The 23,664-nt window shown below is 40.9% G+C and overlaps 1 protein-coding gene across 1 annotated transcript in view; it reads right to left on the reverse strand.

The window, feature by feature from the left end:
* Positions 1-3,240: 3,240 nt before the first annotated feature.
* LOC128254245 (Krueppel-like factor luna) overlaps positions 3,241-23,664 on the reverse strand; it is a 118,123-nt gene continuing 97,699 nt past the window's right edge. The window contains exons 3-5 of the mRNA XM_052983155.1: positions 11,793-13,116; positions 11,562-11,711; positions 3,241-4,791 (exon numbers count right to left, since the gene is read on the reverse strand). Coding sequence (XP_052839115.1) covers positions 4,616-4,791; positions 11,562-11,711; positions 11,793-13,116 — 1,650 coding nt within the window. The 3' untranslated portion in view covers positions 3,241-4,615. The remainder of the gene's footprint in view (positions 4,792-11,561; positions 11,712-11,792; positions 13,117-23,664) is intronic.

Below are 23,664 nucleotides of genomic sequence, written 5' to 3' on the forward strand. Positions count from 1 at the left end.
GCCGCTGTTATTCTTGTTTGTATAATAAACTAAACCTAAGTACAAGAAATGTTCTCCTTCGATTTTCTGGCTTTTTCGCCCAATTGTTTCTGCTATGTTTCTTCTGTATTTATTTTCTAGATTCTTCTTATAATTTGTTTCCCCTTATAAAATGATTTCCGAATGGAGATGCACAAAAAGCCGCAACAAACAAGCCATAATAATAATTAATAATGTTTAATGATCAATAATTTTGTTTTGTTTTTGTTTTCGCTTTTGCTATAATTATATAATCTAGGCGGTTAAAGGGGCGCGGGCGAGGCTGAAAATATGCTAATTGAATTAAATTCTATTAATTATTCTCGCAGTTAATCAACTAATTATTTATGCAAACATTTCGTGTCAGCTGCAAAATAATTTCCAGTTCAGTTATTCAGCTCTATTTGTATTTAGGTTTTAATTGTCTGCTTGTTAGCAAAACACGGAGAAAAACAATCAATCGTGAAAAACAACAGTCAAGGATTTTGTAGGAACCTGGAAAATTGGGATCTGGATAAACGGGATGCTTGATTTGTGAACTTAGCACACATCGAATGCACATCAATAATAGTAATTAAACACTGACAATTAGATTTTTTGCTATTTGCTATTAGCTAAGAATTTTTTTCTGTTTTGCACAAGCATTAAATACAATTATTATGTTTTTGTATTGATTTTATGTTTTTGATTCACTTACTCCTAAAATGTAGTTTTCGTTTGGTTTTTCCTGTGCCGAAACTTGTGAATTTTCCATTTTATACCATTAGTTTTGCTTATCTTTTGACATCAATTACACTGCCTTATGATTACAATTATAAATATGAATGCATGCCTGGGGTTGCGATCATGTACAGAAACGAGGAAGGGCTAAACAGAGTTGTCTCGTAAAAATTCTAAGTAATCACCACTTGCTGCCAAAATCAACCCCGAAATATTTCCAGCTTCTATATCCCTAAATCCATCTTTCAACTTTCTTAGCATTCCATCACCATTCTTGCTTTAGTAACCGTTCGTGCGTTCGTAGCTCAAATAAAACGTACTTCTTTATTTGTAATTTATAATGCTGTGCCTTAATTTGTAGATGCTTTGCATAATCTTCCCCAAAAACCGGCTTCTACACGCCCTCGGCCATCTACGAATGATACACATACACATTAATTTAATCCACATACACACTTTACACACAACTGCCACGTAAATAGTATTCCTTAAATTCCCTTAAATACATATCCGCGTGTATATGTTTATATATATTTTTTATGTAGTTTACTTTTGAGTTCATTTAACATTAAACTAATTCATTTCACTAAACTATACACAAAATCTTTACGAGTTATGTCCTTATTTGCCTACATAAAATGTTTTACTCCCCATTTCCCGACTCTGTACTATATATGTGTGTATATGCCCATTTCTCTTCCGAAATATATTTCTGCTATTCTAAGCTTGGCCCTCCGCCATTTAGTCTACTTCTAAACTAAACGCTTGTGATACTCCGCTCGTGAGCGTGGAAAATCCTTGGGAATGGGAAAATGGATGGGGAGGGAAAATAGGAAAATTGCTAAGCACATTTGCAAACGAAACTCTAAACGAAATTAAAATGTATTTACTCTAGTTTTAGTATACTTTATTTATTTTTATGTGTGCCTGCTGCCAAATATTTTCCTGCCCTGCGACTTCTGACTTCCGCTTTCTGTACGAGCTGTAAATCTGTAGAAAATGCTTATAGATTTTCCCCAGACTCTCGTACTTTGCTGGCTGGCTGACTGGCTGGCTGGTTGACTTCGCAAAAGCTGACCCCGGGGAGAGCTGCCTTTGTAAAATGCTCAAGTGTAGACACTAAAATATATCCATAGTTTTTGGTTTAGTACTCTCTAGACTCACATTCAGCGTTACTTAAAATTCGTACTTTATTAACTTTAATTGCGGGATCGCGACAAGGCCTTCCCTCTTACGTATGCGTAGTTTTGCTGCCGAATCGGAAAATCAAAATGATCGGGTGGTACTTAACCTAATCGCTATGGGCTCGCTCACACACCATATAGTAATATACATTTTGGAGTACAGTACTTTATGCCATCTGTTTCGGTTTCGGTTTTGTTTCAAAATCTCATATAATGTACATAATATATATATATATTTTTGTTTACTTTTTCTATTTTGCAATTGTTGCATAAACGCGGAACACCTCGTTGACCAGTCTTTCATTTTTGTTTTACCTTTTTACACAATAATTTTGTTTACATTTTTCTCATTTTAAAATACACATTTGTCGGTTGTAAAATACATATATATATATATTTATATATATTCTTGTTTATCCATATCTATATAGTGACGCTCACTCTGCGCTCGTGACTATCCAGTATCTGCATTAGGATCTAAATATACTGTTACGCTTTCGATTTTTAGTTTAAAGGTTTTCTATACAAAATATTTCTTATGTTCGGGTTTCTATTTTTACTGTATCGGTTTTTGGTTTTTTGGTTTTTGGTTTTATGTTTTTCTCAAAAGTTAGACTAAACTGATTGAAGCATTTTTGACACATCGTATTGGATTTGCATTTTTCACGTTTTCGTTAAGTATTGTTCAGTGCAAGTTTCGCTTGGAAGCCAAACGGGATTCTGGAACTGGAATGGAAGTGGATTTTCATTTTCCGTTTGTGGCGCGTTGATCTGGTGATATATCGATACATACAAATACGATAACATTCAAATGACACAAAGCACAAGCAACACACGTACATATTGATATCGACAACGATTACAAATCAGAATCATTAAAACTCTTATCCCATCGACAATTAGTGAGAACAAAGCTAGAAAAAGGAGACAAATTGTATTTCGTGTTCGTATGTACATAAAAATGGATATATATATATATATATATATCAAGAGTTTCACTAAATTCCAATTGGAGAGGAATCGCAATGTTTTTTTTGGCCAAGTGTTCCTTCTTTAGCCCTATATTTTTCGCATGGGTGCTGTCATTGGTTTTTTGGTTTTGGTTTTTCATTTATTTTTTCTTTGCCTTAGCTATTTTGTTGTTGTTGTTCTCTGGATCACAGAATTTCTCATCACACAAACCATAATGATTGACCGATCGATATGCACATGCGTACATGCGTGTACATATTACTCTCGATCAACGTTGTATACTTTGATGTCGTGTCTCATTCGCTGAGGGGTGCTGGTGGAAAACAATAAGAAGTCGATGGAAACATTCGCTTTTCACATACTTTTTCTTTATTTAAAAATAATTAAAAATTAAACAAATCATTATAAACAAAAATGAGGAAATGATACACTACAATAAAATAAAAAGCAGCACACAAAAAATGAAAGAACTAACGAAGTTTCTAGACCACTGCAAAAAAAGAGTGAATGTACTTATCTACAAGGAATTGATTTGATTTAATTAAACTAAGATTAATGAGGCACATAAAGAAGAATTTGTATGTTAAGTCGAGAATGAATTTAGTTTCGTTTTTCGATTGAGAATAAAAATTTTGATTAAATTAGGTATACATATAAAAATGAGTTCGTAATACTTTCCATCACTTAGGCAATGCATAAGAAAATTAAGGATACATTAAATAATTACGTATATTTACTAAAAACATAGCAACAAAATTGCTTTTTCTTCAAATACCGAATATCAATTGAAATCTAATTTAGGCATTTATTAAATTTAATGTTTATAGGTTTCCAATTTTGAGTGGTGCTGTGAAATGATATTCAGACCTAGTCAACATTTAAATTACATTTAAAATTAATTTAAGAATATAAGCATTTTCAACGTTTTTTTTTTGTTTTGTTTTGTTTAAAACATATTTTGCACTCTTCTTTTTTCTTGCATTTGTATATCTATTTACTCTTGCTGACATATGAAACTAAATATTTATATTAATTCTTTACATTTACATATATTTTTTCTAGGTTTTAGATTTTCGTTTTTTTGTTTATTTGTTTTTTTTTTACATTTTCGTTTTGGCAGTGTTCACATTATGAAAACAAAAATATTATTTTTCCATTTAATTACTAGGTTTTTTTTTGTAATTTTTTCTAGCGTTTGCTGTTTTTTTGCTGCTTTACTAATTAAATAAATCTGCTTAGCTTTGGTAGATTGTACACAATTTTTGCTGTTTGTTCAAAACTTGCGGCTAAATGCTAGGTGTGAATGGAGGAAGTGCGATCAGGCTGCTATAGCTTAAACTTACACTTAACAAGGCATTGAAACAAATCGAATTTGCAATTAAAACGATAACGACGATAACCATACGATAACGAAAACGATAACGGATACAATAATGGCAACACAAATATCAATCAGAATCAGAGAACTTGAATTTCCATCTTTGTGCTTGTCTTGTGATGTTTTCTTTTCTTATGTTTAATTTTTTTGTTAATTTTTTTTTGTATTTTGTTTTTTATTTTACCACCCCCTCACTGCTCCACGAATTAAGTGGTTTTGATTAGCGTTACGCAAGTTTTTCATCGTTCCTTGATGGCACACAGTTTCCGCTGAACTCCTCCTCTCCGCCTCTGGCTTTTCCGACTTTTCCGACCCTTTCGGCATTCCCTGCTTAAATCTCGCCTCACATGTGGCGCTTCATGTGCAGCGCCAGGTGATCGGACCTCGAGAAGCAGCGATCGCAGTTGCGGCACTTGAACGGCTTGGCACCTGTGTGTTTGCGGTAGTGGCGGGTCAGCTCGTCGCTCCTCGCGAACCTCCATTCGCAGCCCTCCCAGGAGCACTTGTACGGCTTCTCACCTGCAACGGGACGGGGAAAACGGAAAACTCTTATTAAATAAGTTACATCCAAAATGGTAAGAGCTAGAATTCACTGAACAGAATTTGGGTTTGTTTTAAAGAAAAGCCACAAATAAAGTACTATTTTAACATAACTTTTTTTTTGCCCTTACTTATACTATTTTTTTTTTTTAGAACCCTAACAATTTCTGTGGCAACCCAATCTAACTTATGAAAATAAAACTAAATTTTAAAGAGAAATGAGATTTACTGTGGGTTTTTAAGTACAAAAATGGGATGAACTTCTTAATTAAAAAATCTAACAAAGTGTTCTTGTCAATATCAATAGGCATAGCACAGAAAGAATTGTTCTTGGTATAAGAACAAATATTTAAGGCCGCTAATTTTTTTTTCAGTGTCTGCCGCATTGGAAAGTGGCTGCAATTTCTCCACTACTTCGCTGCAGCAGCACAAACAATAAAGCGCATAAATATGCGTGCTCGGGGAGGCAAGGGCTAGAGTTTGGGGAACATTTTTTATTTAGCACGCGCCTGCCAAATGAAAAAACTTTTTCGACGCTGTAGCTCCGCGGATGAGAAATATGCATAAAGTAAAACACGAGTAAACAGAGGGTGGTGGGTTAAACGGGTAAACTGGGTAAAATGGAGAAAAATGGGAGTAAATCGGGCACCGGAGGGCGGGGGGCACAAACGCACAAACAGTCAGGAATTTAAGACAATTAAAAATGAAAAACTGTAAAATTAAAACCGAAAAGGAACGGAACGAAACGAAACGAAATGCTGCTAAAGTCGACGTCAACGGTGTGCCAAGCGCGGTCCTTTGCCAACATTTTTCATGCGTGCCAAAAGCCTCAAAGGATACAAGCGGAGTAGCGCCAAAAGCCAACCAGAAACAGAGCAGGATCCACATTTGCAGCCAGTGCCAGTACCAGAGCCAGAGCCAAAATCCGAATCAGAAACAGAGCCATGGCGAAAACCAGCCAGCCGAAAGGAAAAGGAAATGCAGAAGTTGTAATTTCACACAAAGCAAAAAAAAGAGTGAGAGGAACCTAAAAATGCGAGGGCCAGAAAGGGCGAGAAAGACCTGAACAAAATAGAGCGGGGTGTAAACGTAAAGCTGGCCAGTGCCAGGGCACACTGAAAAAATACAAAAATACGTAGCCAAACCAAGCCCAAGCCCAAACCACCGAAAAAAATAAAAATGGGAAAATTATTTCAGTTTAAAAGACAAACAGCAGCCGAGGCAGGAAATTGCCGCCGTTGCTGCCGTTGGAAAAGCAGTAACTGTAGAAAAAATGAAAAAAAATAAATGAAAATGGAGCGAGATAACCGGCAAGTAGACGACGACAGCCAAGAAAAATGCATAAAGCTGAGTGGAAAACTTTGTAACGCATACCACACACACATAGACTTGGCTTAAAACTTAATGCATGCGGAAATGTGTGATATTTCCGTGCTCAATTTCACATTATGCACTTGCGGCTTTCCTTCCATTTCCCTTCACTTTTCCCCACACTTTCCCTCTATTTTTACCAGGCCAACCCTTCCGTTGACCGGAGCTTGGACTTGCCGGCTGTCTTAATTTCCATTTGTTTACACTTGGCCATAGCTCAAGTCGCATCTGTGTGTGTATGTATGTGTGTGTGTGTGGACCTGCATGTGAGTTGGTGAGTTGTTGGTGAATGTTTTGGTACTGCCTTAAGATATAGATTTTATTTGTTGGTGAATATGATATGATGCTGGTATGTTTATTCCTTTAATAAACGTTTTAAGAATTGATTGGTTTTTATGGTGGATATGTTTGTGTATATGTTGTTGACTTTGTTGATGAATTTTTGTTATTGAATAAGTGAAAGAATGTGTTGGTGATATTGTCGATAAAAGAAAGAAGGAATAAAGAAAATTGTTTTGACGGTATGGAATAAGAGGTATATCTTGTTGATGAATGTGCTTTCAGTATGTTAGTGAATATCTTAGGAATGTGTGTTGGTGAAATACTAAAGAACGGGTTGGTGATGAAGAATTTAATTCATTTATGTTATATTTGATATTTAAGGCCGATTACCATGATAAATGTGCTAAGAGTACCCTTGCTAATTTCTTTAGTAAGTGTGTTCTTTTGTTGAGTATAATGTGAATATATGTTTGTGGGTGACTGCCACTTGCACTTTGGCATGTTGTCAGAACTGTTTTGGTATCGAAGCATTGGCAATAAATAAACGAATGCACACTCACACATATCGTTGTCTTTGGCACTTTTGGCCAACAGAGCATCCCTCCCACCCCCCTTTTCCTATAAGTTTTTCTCTGTTTCTGACTATCTCTTTCTACGGCCTCCCCTTGCAGTCCTCTGGCTGTGTAAATCAGCGTCAAATGCACAAAGTGCAGGCCCTGAGATCTAGGATGCGACCCCCAAGAGTCTCGTATTGAAGTGCATTTAAACGGCAAAAGAGCTGGCAGCGGGCAGTCGGCAATCCGAGGGGAAAAAGCAGCGATAAAGCACCCAAAATGGCCGTGTTATCTGGCCACTGAAGTGGCCTGGCAAAACGAAACGAAACCAAAAACGAAATGAAACCGAAACGGGCCAACAACAAAATATAGGAGATGGCAAATACTCTGACTAATTGGATACTCTTTTTTAGGGATTTGTATTAAGTCCATTGAGAAATGTGGGGTATATATAAGTTGTATTAATTTATTCATAACTAAACTCAAAATTCAAATTCTACAGAAACCCGTAGGTTTTTAAAATTATTTATAAAGTTGTCTAAGAGTATGCAATGTGAAATATTTTTTTGAACCCTAATTCCTAAAACCGCCGTCTTTTATATTTTTACTGCATATTTTTAGGCACCTTTATTATTTATTTCAAACAGTGATGATTACTGAAGCAGCCACCCAAGTAATTTTTATAATACAACAAATTAATCCCATAAGTAATCGTTATACCCCATTCTCTACCCTTTTTGGATGCACTCTGCGGACCTGGCCCAATAGTTTGCTATTACTCAGGCTCAGGATATTTGCCATTTCAATGGGCCAAGCCCAGAAGTATGCAATGGCCGCACATGTGGAACAAGATGGTTTTCGCGGGAAAAGCCCTTTAATTAGTTTTCATGGCAAGTCATCTGAGCTGACATTTTTAGCGGCAATGGAACTGGTGGAGCCGTGGTGGACCTGGCCAAAAAGCCAAGCAGTCTGCAACTGGGTTAAGCGATTTTCGCCTGCTTTTATTTCCGTCAATCGCGACGAGACGTCGCCATGTTAATTTATTGAGCCGAACGCAGTTAAGACTTAACCTCGACCGTTTGTCTGTGTATATATATATTGATAGTTTTCAGTTTCAGGCTATGGCTATGGCTTTGGCCATAAAGCCTGCACTTGTAAATTGTTTAAGGGCAATAAGGAGGAGCCGGACTGCAGCCGCTTAGCAAAAAGGAGCGGCAAATGGAGCCAGTTAATATTTTATAAATTTCACTTGGCGGGCTGAGTTTTAATTTCAGTCGGCAATAGAAAAGAATGCATCGTGGGGAATAGCGGGAAAGGGGGAAAAACGGGAAATGGTGCTGGGGAAAATGGCTGAGGAATCTCTTTTCCTTCGTGGCTTGCCTTTTTATGGAGCTGCTGCTCGATGCCTTCTCGGCTTTTGCACTCAACACAATTTTTATGGTCTGTTTGCGTCTTTTCACTTGATTGCACTTGTAATCTTTTCTTAACGGCTTCGGCGTCTCGTCGCTTTTCCCGGTTTTCCGGGGCTTTTTCCGGGCTTTCCCCATTCTCTGGCATTTTTATAGCCGCCTGCGTTTAACTAATTGAAATCGTTTGTGGCCAAAGTTTGCGAGCTGGATTTTTTTCAGCCAAATGTCTCTTTAATTGATATTCAATTGTTCTGATATATATCTTTCCCATGTGTGTGTGTATGCGATTGAATAGCTTTCTAATTAAATGGCGACGGGAACATGCAAATGGAAATGGAAATGGTCGAAAAGCCACAGGAGGAAACACAGGAAGTGCGCTCGAAAACCCAAATCAAATTAATTTCACTGTCTGTTCCGCCCGAAAACCCCCTTTTGCAAATTGTTCAAGGACACTGTTTGGCAACTAAATAATAGCTCGTCATCAATTATTCGCATGCGTCCGCTTTTCAAATGCGACAACATTTTAAGAATGCCCCCATCTAGGCTCCATCTGTAATGAAATTCTCCTCTGAGCTTCATTTGCCATGCAAAAAACGTAATTCATTAGGTTTTCTTTAATTTAAAAACCTCGCCTGGTCTCCATGGTATCATTAAAATAATTACGTTTTCCTTTTTCGCCCCGGCTCGATTCATAACATTTTTTTCCTTATTTATTTTTTTATTTTTTTCGCCTGGGTCGCTGGAATTTCAGGGGCCAAATCAAATGTTTCAATCTTATCGTCGGACCAACACCTTGGCTTTTGATTTATTGGTCTCCCCGGGCTTTTGCGTTGGCTGCTCCTATCTGCCCTACTGCACTTCCAGTAGTTGAACATGTGTAATTAATTAAAAACTCCTCAGGTTCAAGTTCATTTTCATTTTTGGGGGAAACTATAGAAGTTCGGTGCCTGGCAAAAATTAACACTTAAAGCTGTTGGCGCAACAAAACAATGGGTAAACAGGGCGGATGGGTGTTTAGTTGGTTTTCCGCCAAGATAAACTGAAAATTATGAGCAAAAACTTTGACTGTTATGGATTTTTATTGAACCAAAGGCTTTTGGTTTTCCTGCGGCAAAGGCAAACAACCAAACAAACGAGCAACAACGGCCCGGAATTCGATGTTAATTAAAATGTTAAGCTCCGCCGCCCGGGGCCAAAGTAAATTTATAAATTGAGCAATATCCTGCGGCTGTCACAGAAAGTTGTTGCTGTTGACACTTGCCACAAAGTGAAAGGATAGCAGGGCAGGACCTTTGCCAAGTCGAGCCCTGAGCTGCACATGAATCTTGCTTATATGCTGATGATGGCCACGCCTTTAAGGGGCCATTCAGGGCCTCAGAACAGAGCAATTTTGGCCAACATTCGGCTGGTCACTGGACAAACAGGGAACCCATACACACACACATCCATTCTGTCTCAGTTGAGTGAGAAATATCCAAGGCCCGAATTTCATTTGCCGACAAAACATGCTGTTCTTGCAAAGATCCAAATGGGATTTGGAAGCCAACACTTGCATGCATAAGTAAACAAGTCCACACATGGCCTGCCATTATACCCACCATTCAACCCACTCTTTATCCAGGGTATACTCGATTCGGCACCCTACTATTTCTTCTGTTTGATTTGTTTGGCAAAGGCATTGCAAAATCATTTGCCTGGCATTTGAGTGTGTGCCAAATGATTTGTTGGTCCCACCCTTTTTGGCGCCCCAAGAAAACTGACAAGCCAAAACAAAGAATGAATCTACCAAATTCATAAAGCATGGCTAGAGCAAAGTCCTCGGCTTACACAGAGAAAAATTTAACTGCATATCGGTAAGAATGAGTATTTAAAATACTGAAATGATATGCAGTAAAAAATTATCAAAAGTTTAAATTTACCAATATTCTTGGGCTTAAGTTAAAATACATTTATGTGGAAATCGGTCAGACTTAGTATTTGACATTCTGGACAAACTAAAGCAAAGTTAAAATGTGATTAAATAAAATGAACCTCAAATCCAAAATGGAACGAATATCTAGATTAAAACTTTCAAAGGTTGAACTTTACAAAATTTGTTGTCTTAAACATAAAATTAATTCAAAGACTAAGTACTTGTCAATCCGAAAACGTCTAGATAGATATGTATTTCTTATCAAAATTAAAATGTTCTAAATTTGAAATTTTGTAAATTAATTAATTTATTAATTAATTACAATCAAAATATAATATCCAAATAGTCTAGATGATGACATTCTTCTTAGCGAAATGAAAATCCGTATTAAAACTTTCAAAAGTTGAAAATTACTTAAAAGCAAACCCATAAATCTTATCAAATTTTCGTTCCAGTGCACAAGTTAAAACTGAATGCGCACAAATGTTTTTCGCCAGCAACTGCAAACTGTTTTTTTTTCGCCCAATTTTTGGCAGAACTTGAAATGGATTTTGGTTTTCTATTTTATGGGTTAAGTGTTCGCTGGCAAAAGCTCTTGTAAGCGCACACGCAAACGCACATTCGAACCCATCGCCATCGTTGTAGGGCACAAATCAATAGATTTGCTCTCTCGTGTTCGAATGTGGTTGTAATAAAATTACATTTCAACGCTGGCGATGTGTGTGCGTATGTGTGTATGTGTGTATGCGACCAATATTTCATGTTTGAATTATGCGATTTTTATTGAAATTTCAAGCATCGTCTGCTGTCAGGCGATGAGGTTGTTTTTGGTGGCCCTGCCCATCCCGGATGGTCCTGCCCCCATATCATCCAGCCCATTGCATGTTTTTGCCGCGACTGCAAGGCTCTGGCAAACTGTGGAAACGGTGTCGGTCAAACAATGCAACATGTCAATCCTGCCTGTCGCAGGGAATTCTGTCGAGGACATTGTTGTCGCAGCCCTCTGATTTATTGGTCCAACACACAGGAGCACAGAAGCACAGAAACTCAGGTGAGGTTGCAGGTTGCAGATTACAGGCTGCGGCCCTCTTCCCAAGGCACACGCTTTTAATTGCCGACTGTGGCAGTTGGAAATTCGGATCTGTCAGTTGCACACACACTACACACACACTCTACACACCACATTCAGTTCATTCATATTTCGGTTGCCCCCACACTCACCTGTGTGCGTTCTTTGGTGAGCCTTCAGGTGCGAGCTCTTCGTGTACACTTTTTTGCAGCCCAGAAATTGGCACTTGTGTATCCTCCGCTTGGCATCCGGGCTGTGATCGCTGCTGTGATGTTGGCGCGGGTGGTGCGACTTCGAGGAGCCTGTGGGTGTGGGTGTGGGTGGAAAAAGGGGCACAGGGTTAAGTGGGGTCCCAAATTGGGTCAAGTGCTGGCCAAACTCACCGTTCGATGACTTCTCAGCCCGTTGCGACAGCACCTGTTGCTGCGGTGTCGCTGTGTTGCTGGTGTTGCTGTTGCTGCTGGTGTTGTTGCTATTGCTGTTGCTGTTGCTGCTGCTGTTGCTGCTGTTGTTGGCTGCTGCATTGAGCACGGCGGCCACATTGGCATTGCCATTGTTCTGCATCTGAATCACACGGGCCAGACTGATTCCCGCTGCTCCAGGTTTGCCATTGGCCGTTGTCAGTCGAACGATGGTGCTGCGCGGAATGTTGCTGTGAGTGGGCTGATCGCTGGCGTTGCTGTTGCTACTGCTGATGCTGCTGCTGCTGCTGTTGCTGCTGCTGATGCTGCTGATGCTGCTACTGCTGCTACTGCTGCTGCTGCTACTGCTGCTGCTGCTGTTGCTGCTGTTGCTGTTGCTCTTGGGCGAATTGCTGCCAAGGGCCTGCGGCGATATGCTCAAATGCTGGACGGCCAACTGCTGTTGCTGCTGCTGCAGTTGCGTCATTGTGGGATTGCTCTGGCTGGTGAATCGCAGGATTGCTGTTGCGGGTGTGTTGTTGCTCGTCTGTCGCTGCTGCTGCTGTTGCTGCTGCTGCTGCTGTTGCTGTTGCTGTTGCTGCTGTATCAGGGCGGCCAGGTCGTTGGCCTCCAGTTGCTGGGCGTAGTTGTGGCTGCGCAGGCTGGATTCTGGAGAAGAGGGCGGCGTGAGAGTGGGCAACACAAAGTCCTGGACGTGACCCAAATGCAATCTCGCACTGCTGCCCTGGTGACCTTTGGCCTGGACCACTCGCACCTTAATGCCCGGCGCCGAACTGTTCCTGGCACTCACTGTGATGGTGCTGCCACTGCCCAGGCTGCTCAGCGGACTGGCAATGATGCTGCTGCTGTTGCTGCTGCTGCTGTTGCTGCTGCTGCTATTGCTGGTGTTGCTGCTGATGTTGCTGCTGCTGCTGCTGCTTGTGGGCGTCATGTTGCCCGCACTGCCGATGCTGGGATTGGGTGAAATGGCCGATGGCGGGGCCGCCAGCAAGACACTCAACTTGTCCTCGCAGCCCACCTCGTCGTCCTCCTCGTCAATCCGCTCCTGCTTCACCAAAACCGAGCAACTCAACCCGTGGGAGCCATTGCTGTCCCACGAGATGCCCGAGCAGTTGGACGAGACCGAGGAGGTCGTCGAGATCGTGTCCAGGTGCTGCTCCTTGATCTTCAGCTCCTCGAGCAGGCGGGCCGGCGTGGAGAATATGTCCCAGGCGTTGTCCAGATTGCTGTGCATCTTCTGCAGCTTGGGCTCATCCCGCAAATACCCATCCAGTTCGTAGCAGGTCTGTGGCGAAAACGGGAAAAAGAAAAGAAGCGAAAGTTCATGAAATTCGGGCTCCATTAGGGCAGGAGGTTAATGGTAGATGGCTAGCTCTGGCTGCTTCAGCCCAATTCAATTTGCGACGGGCATTTTCGGGCACATTAAGCCGATAATTTAGGGATGCCCGCGGCCAGAAACATAAACATAAATTTCAAATTATGTTTTATGCTTTATGCCTGGCGCAATTACAGGTAATAATTTAGCTCTTTGAATTTATGGCCACAGTTGCATACTTTTCGGGACTTAATGGAGGCGACAATTAAGTGCACATGAAAGGGGGCTGCCTTTGATCTCAGCTCGTTGCCAGAGCGGAGTGCACACGGCAAACAAGCCTCCGGCCAATTGCCACGCCCCTTTGATGCAACGCATTCAATATACGCTTTTCGTTTGGTAGTAAGGGCAAGTCCTAAAGTCTCACCCACAAATTGAACACATGAACGGCAATTTGCCCAGTCATTTGTATATAGAGTCCTTTTTCGGGGCATTGGCATTCCAATTTGATTAGAATGGCCATGCAAAGCGCCGAAGGCCAATGAGCCGGAATAAGCAGCCGAAAGGTTCAAAAGGAATGACCATTTCTCCGGATCTCACACACATGCCCTATGCCGCGTAAATCACTTTAAGTGTTATTTCAAGAAAATAATTGCAACACATAAATTTCACACAACCCTTTTTTCCCCTTGGAAACAGGGAAAACTATAATGGTTTATGAATCGGGATAATGGCTGCGAGGGTCTAGCATCCATAGCTTAGACTTTTCACACATGATTAATGGGCGGCTGATGCTGGTGCTGCTGCTGCTGCTGCTGCATTTTCCATCCGCTTTTCTTGTATAACCAGTACCAGTCACAGAATGTAGCGGTGCAATCTTCGAGCAAAAATCTAAATAAAATGTAACATGCGCGCAATGCAAAAGCAATTTGATATATTGTTTTTTGGGGGGTGCCAGGTAGGTACTATCAAAAATGGCGTTTTGATTTATGCGATGCTCTGCCTTCGCTGCTCCTGGCGATGCTGCAAACAAATCACGTGAGCCAACAGGCCAAAGATTAGACGCGACTTTCAAATTGCTGCCGGCAAACTCACATCCCATCCTTGGCCATGTACTTCCACCTGATTGATGGCCAGCGGGTGTGCAGTTCAGGTCCTGGCCAATTTATAAAAAGAGCAAAGTCAGCAATACAGACAGACTCGTTTCCCTAGTTGCACACTCTCCAAAAAACAATGTGGCGCACTTTTAGCCATGTTAAAACACAATTATCGCACTAATTATGATGCGTTATCTCACGCTCGGTAATTAGCATAATTAGCATGGCAACACAGTATTGCCAGGATGGCTGATATTAGACTTTCGGCTAACAACTAAATGTTGGGAGTTAAATTAATTTGAAAACCGCTTTCAGATATTGCCAGCTTTGCGGCGGGTGAACATGGGTTGCGAATTATTGTTGATAAGTGCAAAATCTAATTGCTAACTATCAATTTGAAATGCAGAGCAGACTCTTAACATACACTGAAAAAAAAATGGAATAGGAAAAATAAATACCTGAATATTGAACTATAATTTTTAAATCATAATATTTAATACAATGGGGGTTAAAAAATAAAATATTTGACTAACTGTGGAGAACATTAGATTTAAAATAGTTCATATTTTATTTTATCAGTGTACAGATTCGTTTGTTAATAATTCAATACCCGAAAAGTAGGCATAGATTAAACGAAAATAAGCAAACTAGAGGGAAATAATTTGGCAACTAAGTTGAATAATAGCCATAATTCCCGTCAACAACGTGTATGTATGTGCATAATTATGAATATTGACGGGTTTCCCTACTTAAGCCCTTAACAACGGCAACAAGAACACTTAGCAGCAGATTGAAGAGGGCAAAAGTTGCCTCTTTGTTGTAATCAACATAATTATTGTTGGCACAAAGTTTGCCAAGAAGGAAAGTAAGAATAAAAACAACAAAATTTTTCTGTCACTAAGGATGCATGTGTGTGTGTGTGTGTGGGGGGATAAAACTTTTCTACTTTTCTTAGGAAAACTTTTTTTTTCTCCGCTGCTCATTTGTGTTTAATAGAAATTTATTTGTGTGGGAGTATGGATGGTTTTTTTTGCGCCATGTAAACTGGTGCGAGGGTGACGACAAAACACTTTTGCGCACTTTTTGCCAGCAATTTATGTTGCTCCACTTTGGGCCACATAAAAATCTTTATTTCCGTGGCGTTTATTTGCCGTCTGCCTTATGTTTCGTTTGCTATTTCTATTCCTGCTTCTGTTTCTGATCCTAAATTGTGGTTCCCCATTTCCCATTTCCCCATTTTTTTATTCCTTTCTCTAGGATTGTGTTTTAACTCTGAGCTGGTTTATGCGCTGCACTTAGGCGATGTGGTGACAGCTGTGGTTATTAAAACCTGCAAATTGTATTTATATCCCCCGGCAAAGTGGAACCAAGATTTTGACAAGCCGGAAAAGAAGAAAATAGACATATTTCGGCATAAATTTATTGGCTCACAGATTACCCAGACAGTTGCGAGATTCTGCAGATATTCCCCGCCTGAGCTAAACAAATTATAGAATGAGCAAGCACCACAATGGAACTTGAAGCCAAAACAGATGAAAAAAAATACAGAAATTCTTAAATTTTTGCAATTATCTAACCACAAATTGTTTGCATAGTCTAGAGCATTTGAGTTTTCAAGAGAAATAGAGGACCCGAACTCTCAGAACTCTCGTTGTGTGGGACTCGAGCAAATACAATTTTGAGCCAAACCGGATGAAATGAATTGTTTGCCCAAGGACCAAAACCAAAAGCGATCCAGGACTTTGGTGGCAAATTGAATTTGGCCACGGCAAATAGAGTCTGTCATTTTCATCCCCTGCGATGAAAGTGTGTGTGCGTGTGTGTGCCCACACATGCTAATGTAAAATAAAAGCATGCGATTAAATTTAATTATCCAGCATGTTTATTAAAGTCCACAAATGCGATATGGCAGTGGGGGGAAAATAACGCACAATTGGGAGAGATTTGGAGTATTTGTCTGGCTGGCAGGCACGCATACACTGCTATCCCCGCGGGATGCCACGCCCACTCCGAGCGCCTTTGTGGGCGGAACATATTTAATTATGTGTGTAATTGAAAAAGACGCAACGGCAGTTAAGGAGCACACACACACGCAAGAAGCCTCAAGAAGCAGGAAGCTGAGAAAAATCAAGCCGAGACTATTATACGGCACATGTCTGCTACAAGTCCTGAATGTCCTCGATGTCCTGGATGTCCCGCTGCGATTTCACTAGGAGTGTGAGAGCATCGCCTCAGTGCGAGACTGTGTATTAGAAAGACATTAGCAGACGCCAGCGGGCGGCAATCGCCCTGCGGTTACAAAAAGCCGACTATTCAGCGCCAAGGACTCAGGATTCAGAACTCAGCTTCAAGGAGCATCTGCCATCGCTGCCAAAAAAATTACGCTACACAAATACAATTTTGGCTTCTCCTCCGCCACCGCCACCGCCTGCATTATGTCATTTAATGAGCCATAATTCCAGAGAGAGCCTTAAGTCTTCCCCCCTTAAGGGAAATGTTTGCCGAACATTTTCCCCATTTCCCATTTGTGTCTTGTTGTCGACTGCCTCCATTTTGAAAGTTTTAATGAACGAAACGTAATGAAATTATGCCGACAATTAATGCGGCCCGAACTGGAAACGCAGAAAGCACTTTAAGAAGGCACTGTCCCATTTGAGAGGAGCATTGGCTTTAAGCAGAAAAAGTAGACAGGCAGATGCTCTTTCTCTACTTCCTACAAAAATGTTTTCAATTAATGTCAGAGTAGACGAAACAAACAAAATTACCTTAAAAGTGTAAGGTTGAACTTCAATTGTAAGAAATTAAAACCTAAAAGATAATCCTAGCCCTTAGATTTAAGAAAATGTTGCAATTTGGGGGCCACAGAAATCATTCGGGTTTTCAAAAACTAGTTATAAAAGCTTGTAAAAGATTGAAAAAATCTTATAAATCTAGAAGTCAGTTAATCTTTTTTTAACATACATTATGCAGGTGCTATTTCTCTCATTAAGGGAAAACACATTCCAAGCGAATCATAACATGTATGATTGAAATTCGAATATTTACAAACAGAGGCAAGCTTAAGATCCCTGCTCGGGCGCCAAGAGGCTGTATTCAAATACCAAATTATGTCTCGCTTATGCATCACCTTGAAGTACTCCACAAATTAGTGAAATTATTGTAGGTGCAATATATCCAATGTATTTCTCACTCATTGTCGACTAAATATATTTCGCAAGACACGCAACATGCCATACCTCACACACCATATTTATGTCTATATAAGGAACACACATGCCGGGAGATTACACACAGATTGATACGTTTCGTGTGTCGTTTGGATTGCAACTATTGTTTTCAATTTACGTCCTGCTGTGCAGCTTTGAGTGAATCCCCCGCCTCCCTTCAAGAAGCTGCTGAAAGCGAGGCGATGCTGCTCCTTGTTATCTGGCTGTCAGCTAAGTGACTTCTTAATACGAGGGCGGGGAAGTGGCTGCAATCTGTGGAGTCTGGAGTTGTAAGAGCAGCACCAGAGGCAGCAACAATATCAGCCAGTCACTAGTCACTCGATTTGGCAATAACAATAAGCCAGACACGGAGTTAAGGGTGTTTGGTGGCTGAGAGCTGAGGGCCAAGAGGTGACAGACGCAGCAGGATAATTGAATTATTGGCATTATCACTGCATTTGCACTTACATCCAAACTCCATCGCCAATCTCCAATCTGCTTTAGCTCATTCGGCCACATTACAAAGTGTAATGCGTTGATTTACTTGACCTGCCCCGCTGAAAACCCGCTGCAGTTGTTTGTCAGCTACTCTGTTTGTTTGTTTTCGGGCTGGGAAAGTGCACTTAAGCAACTCCGAGCAAGAGCATTGCATAATTCCAGGCATTATGCTAATTTCGGCAAGCAACTTCTCGCACACAAGTAGTTCTGCTTGAAAGGAGCCCAGAGCGAAGGGCAAATGGCGAAAGTGATCTTCCGCCCGAACGGATTTTCAGCTTTTAGGGCAATCGAAGAAGGGCTCTCGAGAAAGAAAGAAAGAAAAGCATAGCGGTCTCCCCCGGAAAAGTGTGCTAGCAGGAAAAGTGCTATAGTATAGTAAAGTATAGTATAGTATGGTGGTGTGGCAAGTATAGGAAGTAGGTGTGCGGGGGGATGAGCAGGGCAACTAATGCGTTGTACGCGCCGCTGAATTTAAATGAGGAATTAATGCGTACATTATTTCCAACCCTCCTTTTCCTTTGGCTGGCTGCTTTCTTGCGCCCCGTCCCGACTATACAAACATTTTCGCCACTTTCCACTTGCCACATGCATTCGCTTTCGTTATAATTTCGGTCTTCCTTATTCTTTTCCACCGTCTGCCTTGGTTCGATTACGAGGTCCGTGGCTCCTTCACTCCCAAAAACCCAATCCCATATCCATTCACTGTAAAAAAAACTTTGTAAGTCCAAGAATTGTGTTCTAAATTTAAATACTTTTTGATTTGACTTTCTTTCTCTTTGGTTTTTTGAAACAAGAAAATGATAAATTGTTTTTTTCAATATTTTATTTGAATATTTCAAAACAGAATTTTAAATTTTTTTTTTAAACCATGTTAAACATAATATTAATGCATATTTAATAATAGGAAAATTACTCCAATCTTTCACATTATGATTTTACTTTATTTTAAGTACTTTTTAAGTTATTTTAATATTAAATATTTATTTCGACTAGTTTTGGAGTAGATTTAATTATCTGAAATATATAGTTTAAATTTGAACGACATTAATCTATATTTTCCACATTATTTTAAGTTGTCTAATATTAAACCATACTATATGGATTGTATATCATTTCGATTAAATATGAAATTTGCAAATCAGTAGCCAGTTATTTATTTTTACTTTTCCTTTTTTTTGTCAGTGTTCCAATTCCCATTCCGCAGATACTCTGCCCCAGCCATTAGCTTTGAACTTGATGTTATTTGAGCGGCAGAGGCAAATTGTTGCCATGTTGTTGCCGCCTGCTTCGCTTCACGCTTCGTTTTGTCATTTTGCGGCATGTTGCCGCCTTGGCCCGGCCTAAATGACACTTTGCCCCAAATGATGACGCTGACAATGATAATAAATAAATTTAACTCACTTCAAGTCGCTACTTTCTTCTTCTACGAGCTACGCGCTACTCGCGCCCAAGGCCAATGTCATTTGCATTTTTCTTGTTTTTTTTTGGTTCGGCTGTAACCAAAATTGAACTTTATTAACGGGCCAGAGTGTTTCTATGTTGTGGTCCATACTAGGGGCATTAAAGTCCAGGGGAACTTTAAAATTCGGTGAGAGCTTATCGTGGCTGTTCTGCTTGGTCTGCTTTTGGCTAAATCGAGAGCCAGAGAACCAGAAACAATCACAATTTGCACATGACTGCCTGTGTGTGTGTGTGTGTGTGACTGGTACTCTGTTGCAATTAAGAGTTGCAGCCACATTTTCAGTGCCCACTTGGAGCTGGAAACAATCGATGGTATTGACCATCGGCCCCGTCTACAGTACATCCACTTAGTAGGCAATTACATTTCGAGAACAAGCCTCGTTCATTCCGATGGAAATCGAATAGGCATCGGCATCGGCATCGGAATCATAAGCCATGAACATGAACCCACACAAAGCCGAAACGAAATTATTTAACACATTTAGAGGCGGCCACAAAATGCGCACACACACAATCAATTGGAAGGACGAGGATCTCATTCCCATCCTCATTCCCATTCCCGTTCCCGAGTGCCATCAACGACACAGAGATTGTAAAACGTATAAAATGAAGACAAAAGCTTAATAACTGAAGTCCACACAGCTGCCTGACGTCCTTGTGTGTGACAATAAAAACTAATTTTTGGGGTCGCATTAAAAGGGATACACGTAAATGACAAAATAAGCACACACACACATCGGCATGGCTTGGGTTGTCGTTGTCTGAGTTTTTCGGGCAGCCGTAGCCCACAAAAGTGTCGAGACGAAAAATGCAATTTCTGTGGTTTCCATTTTTACGCACACCCAACCAAGCAGCCACCCTGAAAATGGAAAGGTGGAACATTTTCTGTGTCTATTATGGCATTGAATGGATTTTGTGCTGATTCCCTTGATCCCAGCCCCTCGCCATCCCCCACAAAACAGCAATCCACTATCATCTTTCAGTGTCTGCTTAAGTGTTTGTCTAACATTTTGTGGCTTATAACTATCATGGCTTATGATATTGACCCAAAACATGTTTAACAACGCATTTTGTCTGTGCACAAAAACCGAAAAATGTTTCATTTTATATATATTCAGGGAGATGTGTGGGTGTGTGTGTGTGTGTGCAAAGGTTTTTACGTTTAGCGAGGGTTTTATCGGCTCAATCCATCGATTGAACAGAACGAAGAGGTGACCCCACATAAATAGGAAATTTGTACACAAAGCAGGTTTTTTTCTGACAATGTCGCACGATAAAAGTAATAATGTTGGGCATACTATATGGGGATGAATGGATAGGCCACCCTTCTCCTTCCTAAACCAGCAACATGTGTCCGTGTCCCGAAAACTTAATTGCTGCCAAACTAGTTCTGCTGGGAGTAGGCCAAATGAAATGAAATTACACTAAACAACCGAGTTTAAGGTTGGCTACCAGCTACCAGGACAATCAAATAATGGCAACAAGCTAAATAACATTGCTGTGCGACCACAAAAGTTGTCTCCCTGAATGCAAAACTAACACAAAATGGACAAAGTTTCCTTGGCAGGAGAGATTACTGAACAAGAGCGCCAAGGAATAAGATAGGAACATGGTCGTAAAGTTCAGTTAGCAGGCCATTTCCGCCCCCACTCCGCCACACCCCCACACATTTGCATATTCACACAGAAGGCGATTCCGGGAGCCTGTGTTCGTTAACTATAGTACGAAATACGATTGTATTTTATGCAGCGTGTCATGAAATATGCGACTCTGCTTACATTTCATTTACACGCAGTGCGGGGTTGGGAAAACACACACCCCCACCACACACATTTGCATAGTGAATCCAAAAAAAAAAGGCAGAGGAGCCTGCAAAATTTATGCGAGAATTGCGCCAAATGCTGCAGTTGACATCGACCATTCAAAAATTGGCAAATATTTGACCGCTTTGCAGTTCGCATTTGCAATTCTATTGCCTCTGCGTAAAAGGGAGTCCTGCAAAAAGAAAGCCACAGGATACACAGGCTAAGTCGTTGTCTTTAAGCCGGCACTCGCATAAAAGTGGCCATTAGTTGCACTCCATTTAACCGGAGAAAACAAAACAAAAAAAAGGGCCAGGCCAAGAAAGGAGGATATATAAAAGCCGTAACAGGTGTGGCAGCCAGAAATTGTGTAACAAAATGCTGCAGCATCTCGCCTCATTCGCATTCATCAGCGCTCGTTTTTAATCCATTATGTGTGTCGGCGACATAAAGATTTAATGAATCGTAAACCTGAGTAATTGCCATGGTAGCTGCCAGTTCGGCAACAGGTAGCCCCTTCATTGATTTCCTCGAGTGCACAGCCGTATCAGCTTGCAGTTTCCTCAGCTTTACAACCTTTGCAGAAAAGGGTGGCAAAAAGCAAAGTGAAGTCATGGAAAAGCGTGTGAGCCAATCAACGCAACTGGTGTGCAATTTAAAACGGCCAAATCTAAGCTCCAACATAATCTAGACACATCAAAATTCAATCTAGAACCCCCCCTCCCCCCCCCCCACAAAAAAAAAATAAAAGGCCAAAACAGCTTGAAAGACTTGGCCCAAAACAACAGTTGGCCGAAAAGTGGGCAATCCTCCTGCAATTTCGAATGCAGTTGGCCAACAGCAACTAAGCCGATTAGTTGTTGCACTAGACTCCAGTGTATGGAAACGAAACAAAACGAAACGAAACCAAAGCTCCACTAGCTCCATGGCCATTAAAACGGAATTGAAAATACGATTGAGCCTACTTTCTGGCGCTCAAGTGCCAACAATGTGGGCTCAAAAGGTGAGTTGTTAGTGCAGAACAGGTGTTGTCCGGGGGGTCAAAGTTTAATTAATGCACTGGCTCGCATTCAACATTTATTTGAGCAACTTGGGCAGTTTTGGTTAGTGAAACCAGAGATGAGCTGTTTGCTTGGCACCTCTGCTCATATATGTGTACAGTGTACATCCTATTTTTTCATGGCTGTTTTTGCGGCAATTTTCACCTGTCAATGTGGGGGTTACCCCTTCATTGCCTTGCCATTTTTTAAACCACAAATACACGAATTCACCGCTGTGCCGTGTTTTTCCTTCCATTTCCCCCCTAAAACCCTCCCCACCATTTTTTTTCCTGCTGCTATTTTAGCTGTTTCAGTTTTTCCCAACAGCTGCAGCCTGGCCCAAGCTTTGGGTGTTGATTATTGAACAACAAAACGCCGAGACAACCAATGCGAAAAGCTGGCCCCGGCAGACAGGAGCAGCGCAATAAAAAAGGGCATAAAACAACCACACAATGTCAGACGGCAAAAATCGAACGAGAAATCGAGGATGTTGCTACCAATGTTGTTGCAATGCTGAATTGACCCCAATCAAGCTGGCCAGTTGCTGTTTGCAGATAGCCATTGTTTCTGTTGCTGTTTTGGCTCGTTTTACACATTTTCCCCCTGCATACGTTTTTCGAGGGCTATGGAAAACGGTGGAAAATAGGGGGAGCAAAGGGTATGAGCAGCACGAGCAGCCGCAGGGCAAGCAATTGATATGCTCCGTGAAACTTTATTGCCAACGACCAACGGAGAATTGACCATTGGCCAGCTGGTATTCGTTGTTGGCCCTGTTGTTTCTGGCCGCTGCTGCATGCACCATTGAATGCAGTTATTTAGATAAAAGTGCCTCGAAATTACAAAACGCCATGAATGCCGATGTCGACTAATTGAGGCTCTCGAATGGTATCCCCTTTTTAAAGCCCAACTCCGTCTACGTCACTTTAAGACCTGAATAATGCACGACTTTTGGGTCAAAAGCGCACCCAACAAAAGCCCAAAAGGCAAGCTATGCTCCAGCCCAAAAGTAAGTCGAAAAGGGCGCCAAAAAATATATAAATATATGTTTATACCATACAGTTGAACAAATGGAAAAGAAACCCCAGAGCCAAAGCGAGAGGAGGGATAGCCACAGTCCGCCGGACCGCAATGCTGAAAAGGAAGTTGCTTAATTAAAAGCGGATATTAGCAATTACAAGCCACAGCCAAAAAGGACGAAAAACGAAAGGGCGATCCAGCATCCGATGGAGGGCAGTTCCAATGAAACGGAAGTAAATGAAATGGCATTGAATGGCAGCCAGATAAACTGTGGGGAAATTAAAAACGCGTATGCCGAAGGAGCCAAAGCAAGAGCACGAGAAACGAACCCAGAATTTAAGGCCAAAAACATGGATTCCTTGTGGCCTCGTTTCCATTTCGTTTTTGACATTGTTGCGCT

The sequence above is a fragment of the Drosophila gunungcola genome (genome assembly GCF_025200985.1).
Source record: "Drosophila gunungcola strain Sukarami chromosome 2R unlocalized genomic scaffold, Dgunungcola_SK_2 000004F, whole genome shotgun sequence".
Classification (NCBI taxonomy): Eukaryota; Metazoa; Arthropoda; class Insecta; order Diptera; family Drosophilidae; genus Drosophila; species Drosophila gunungcola.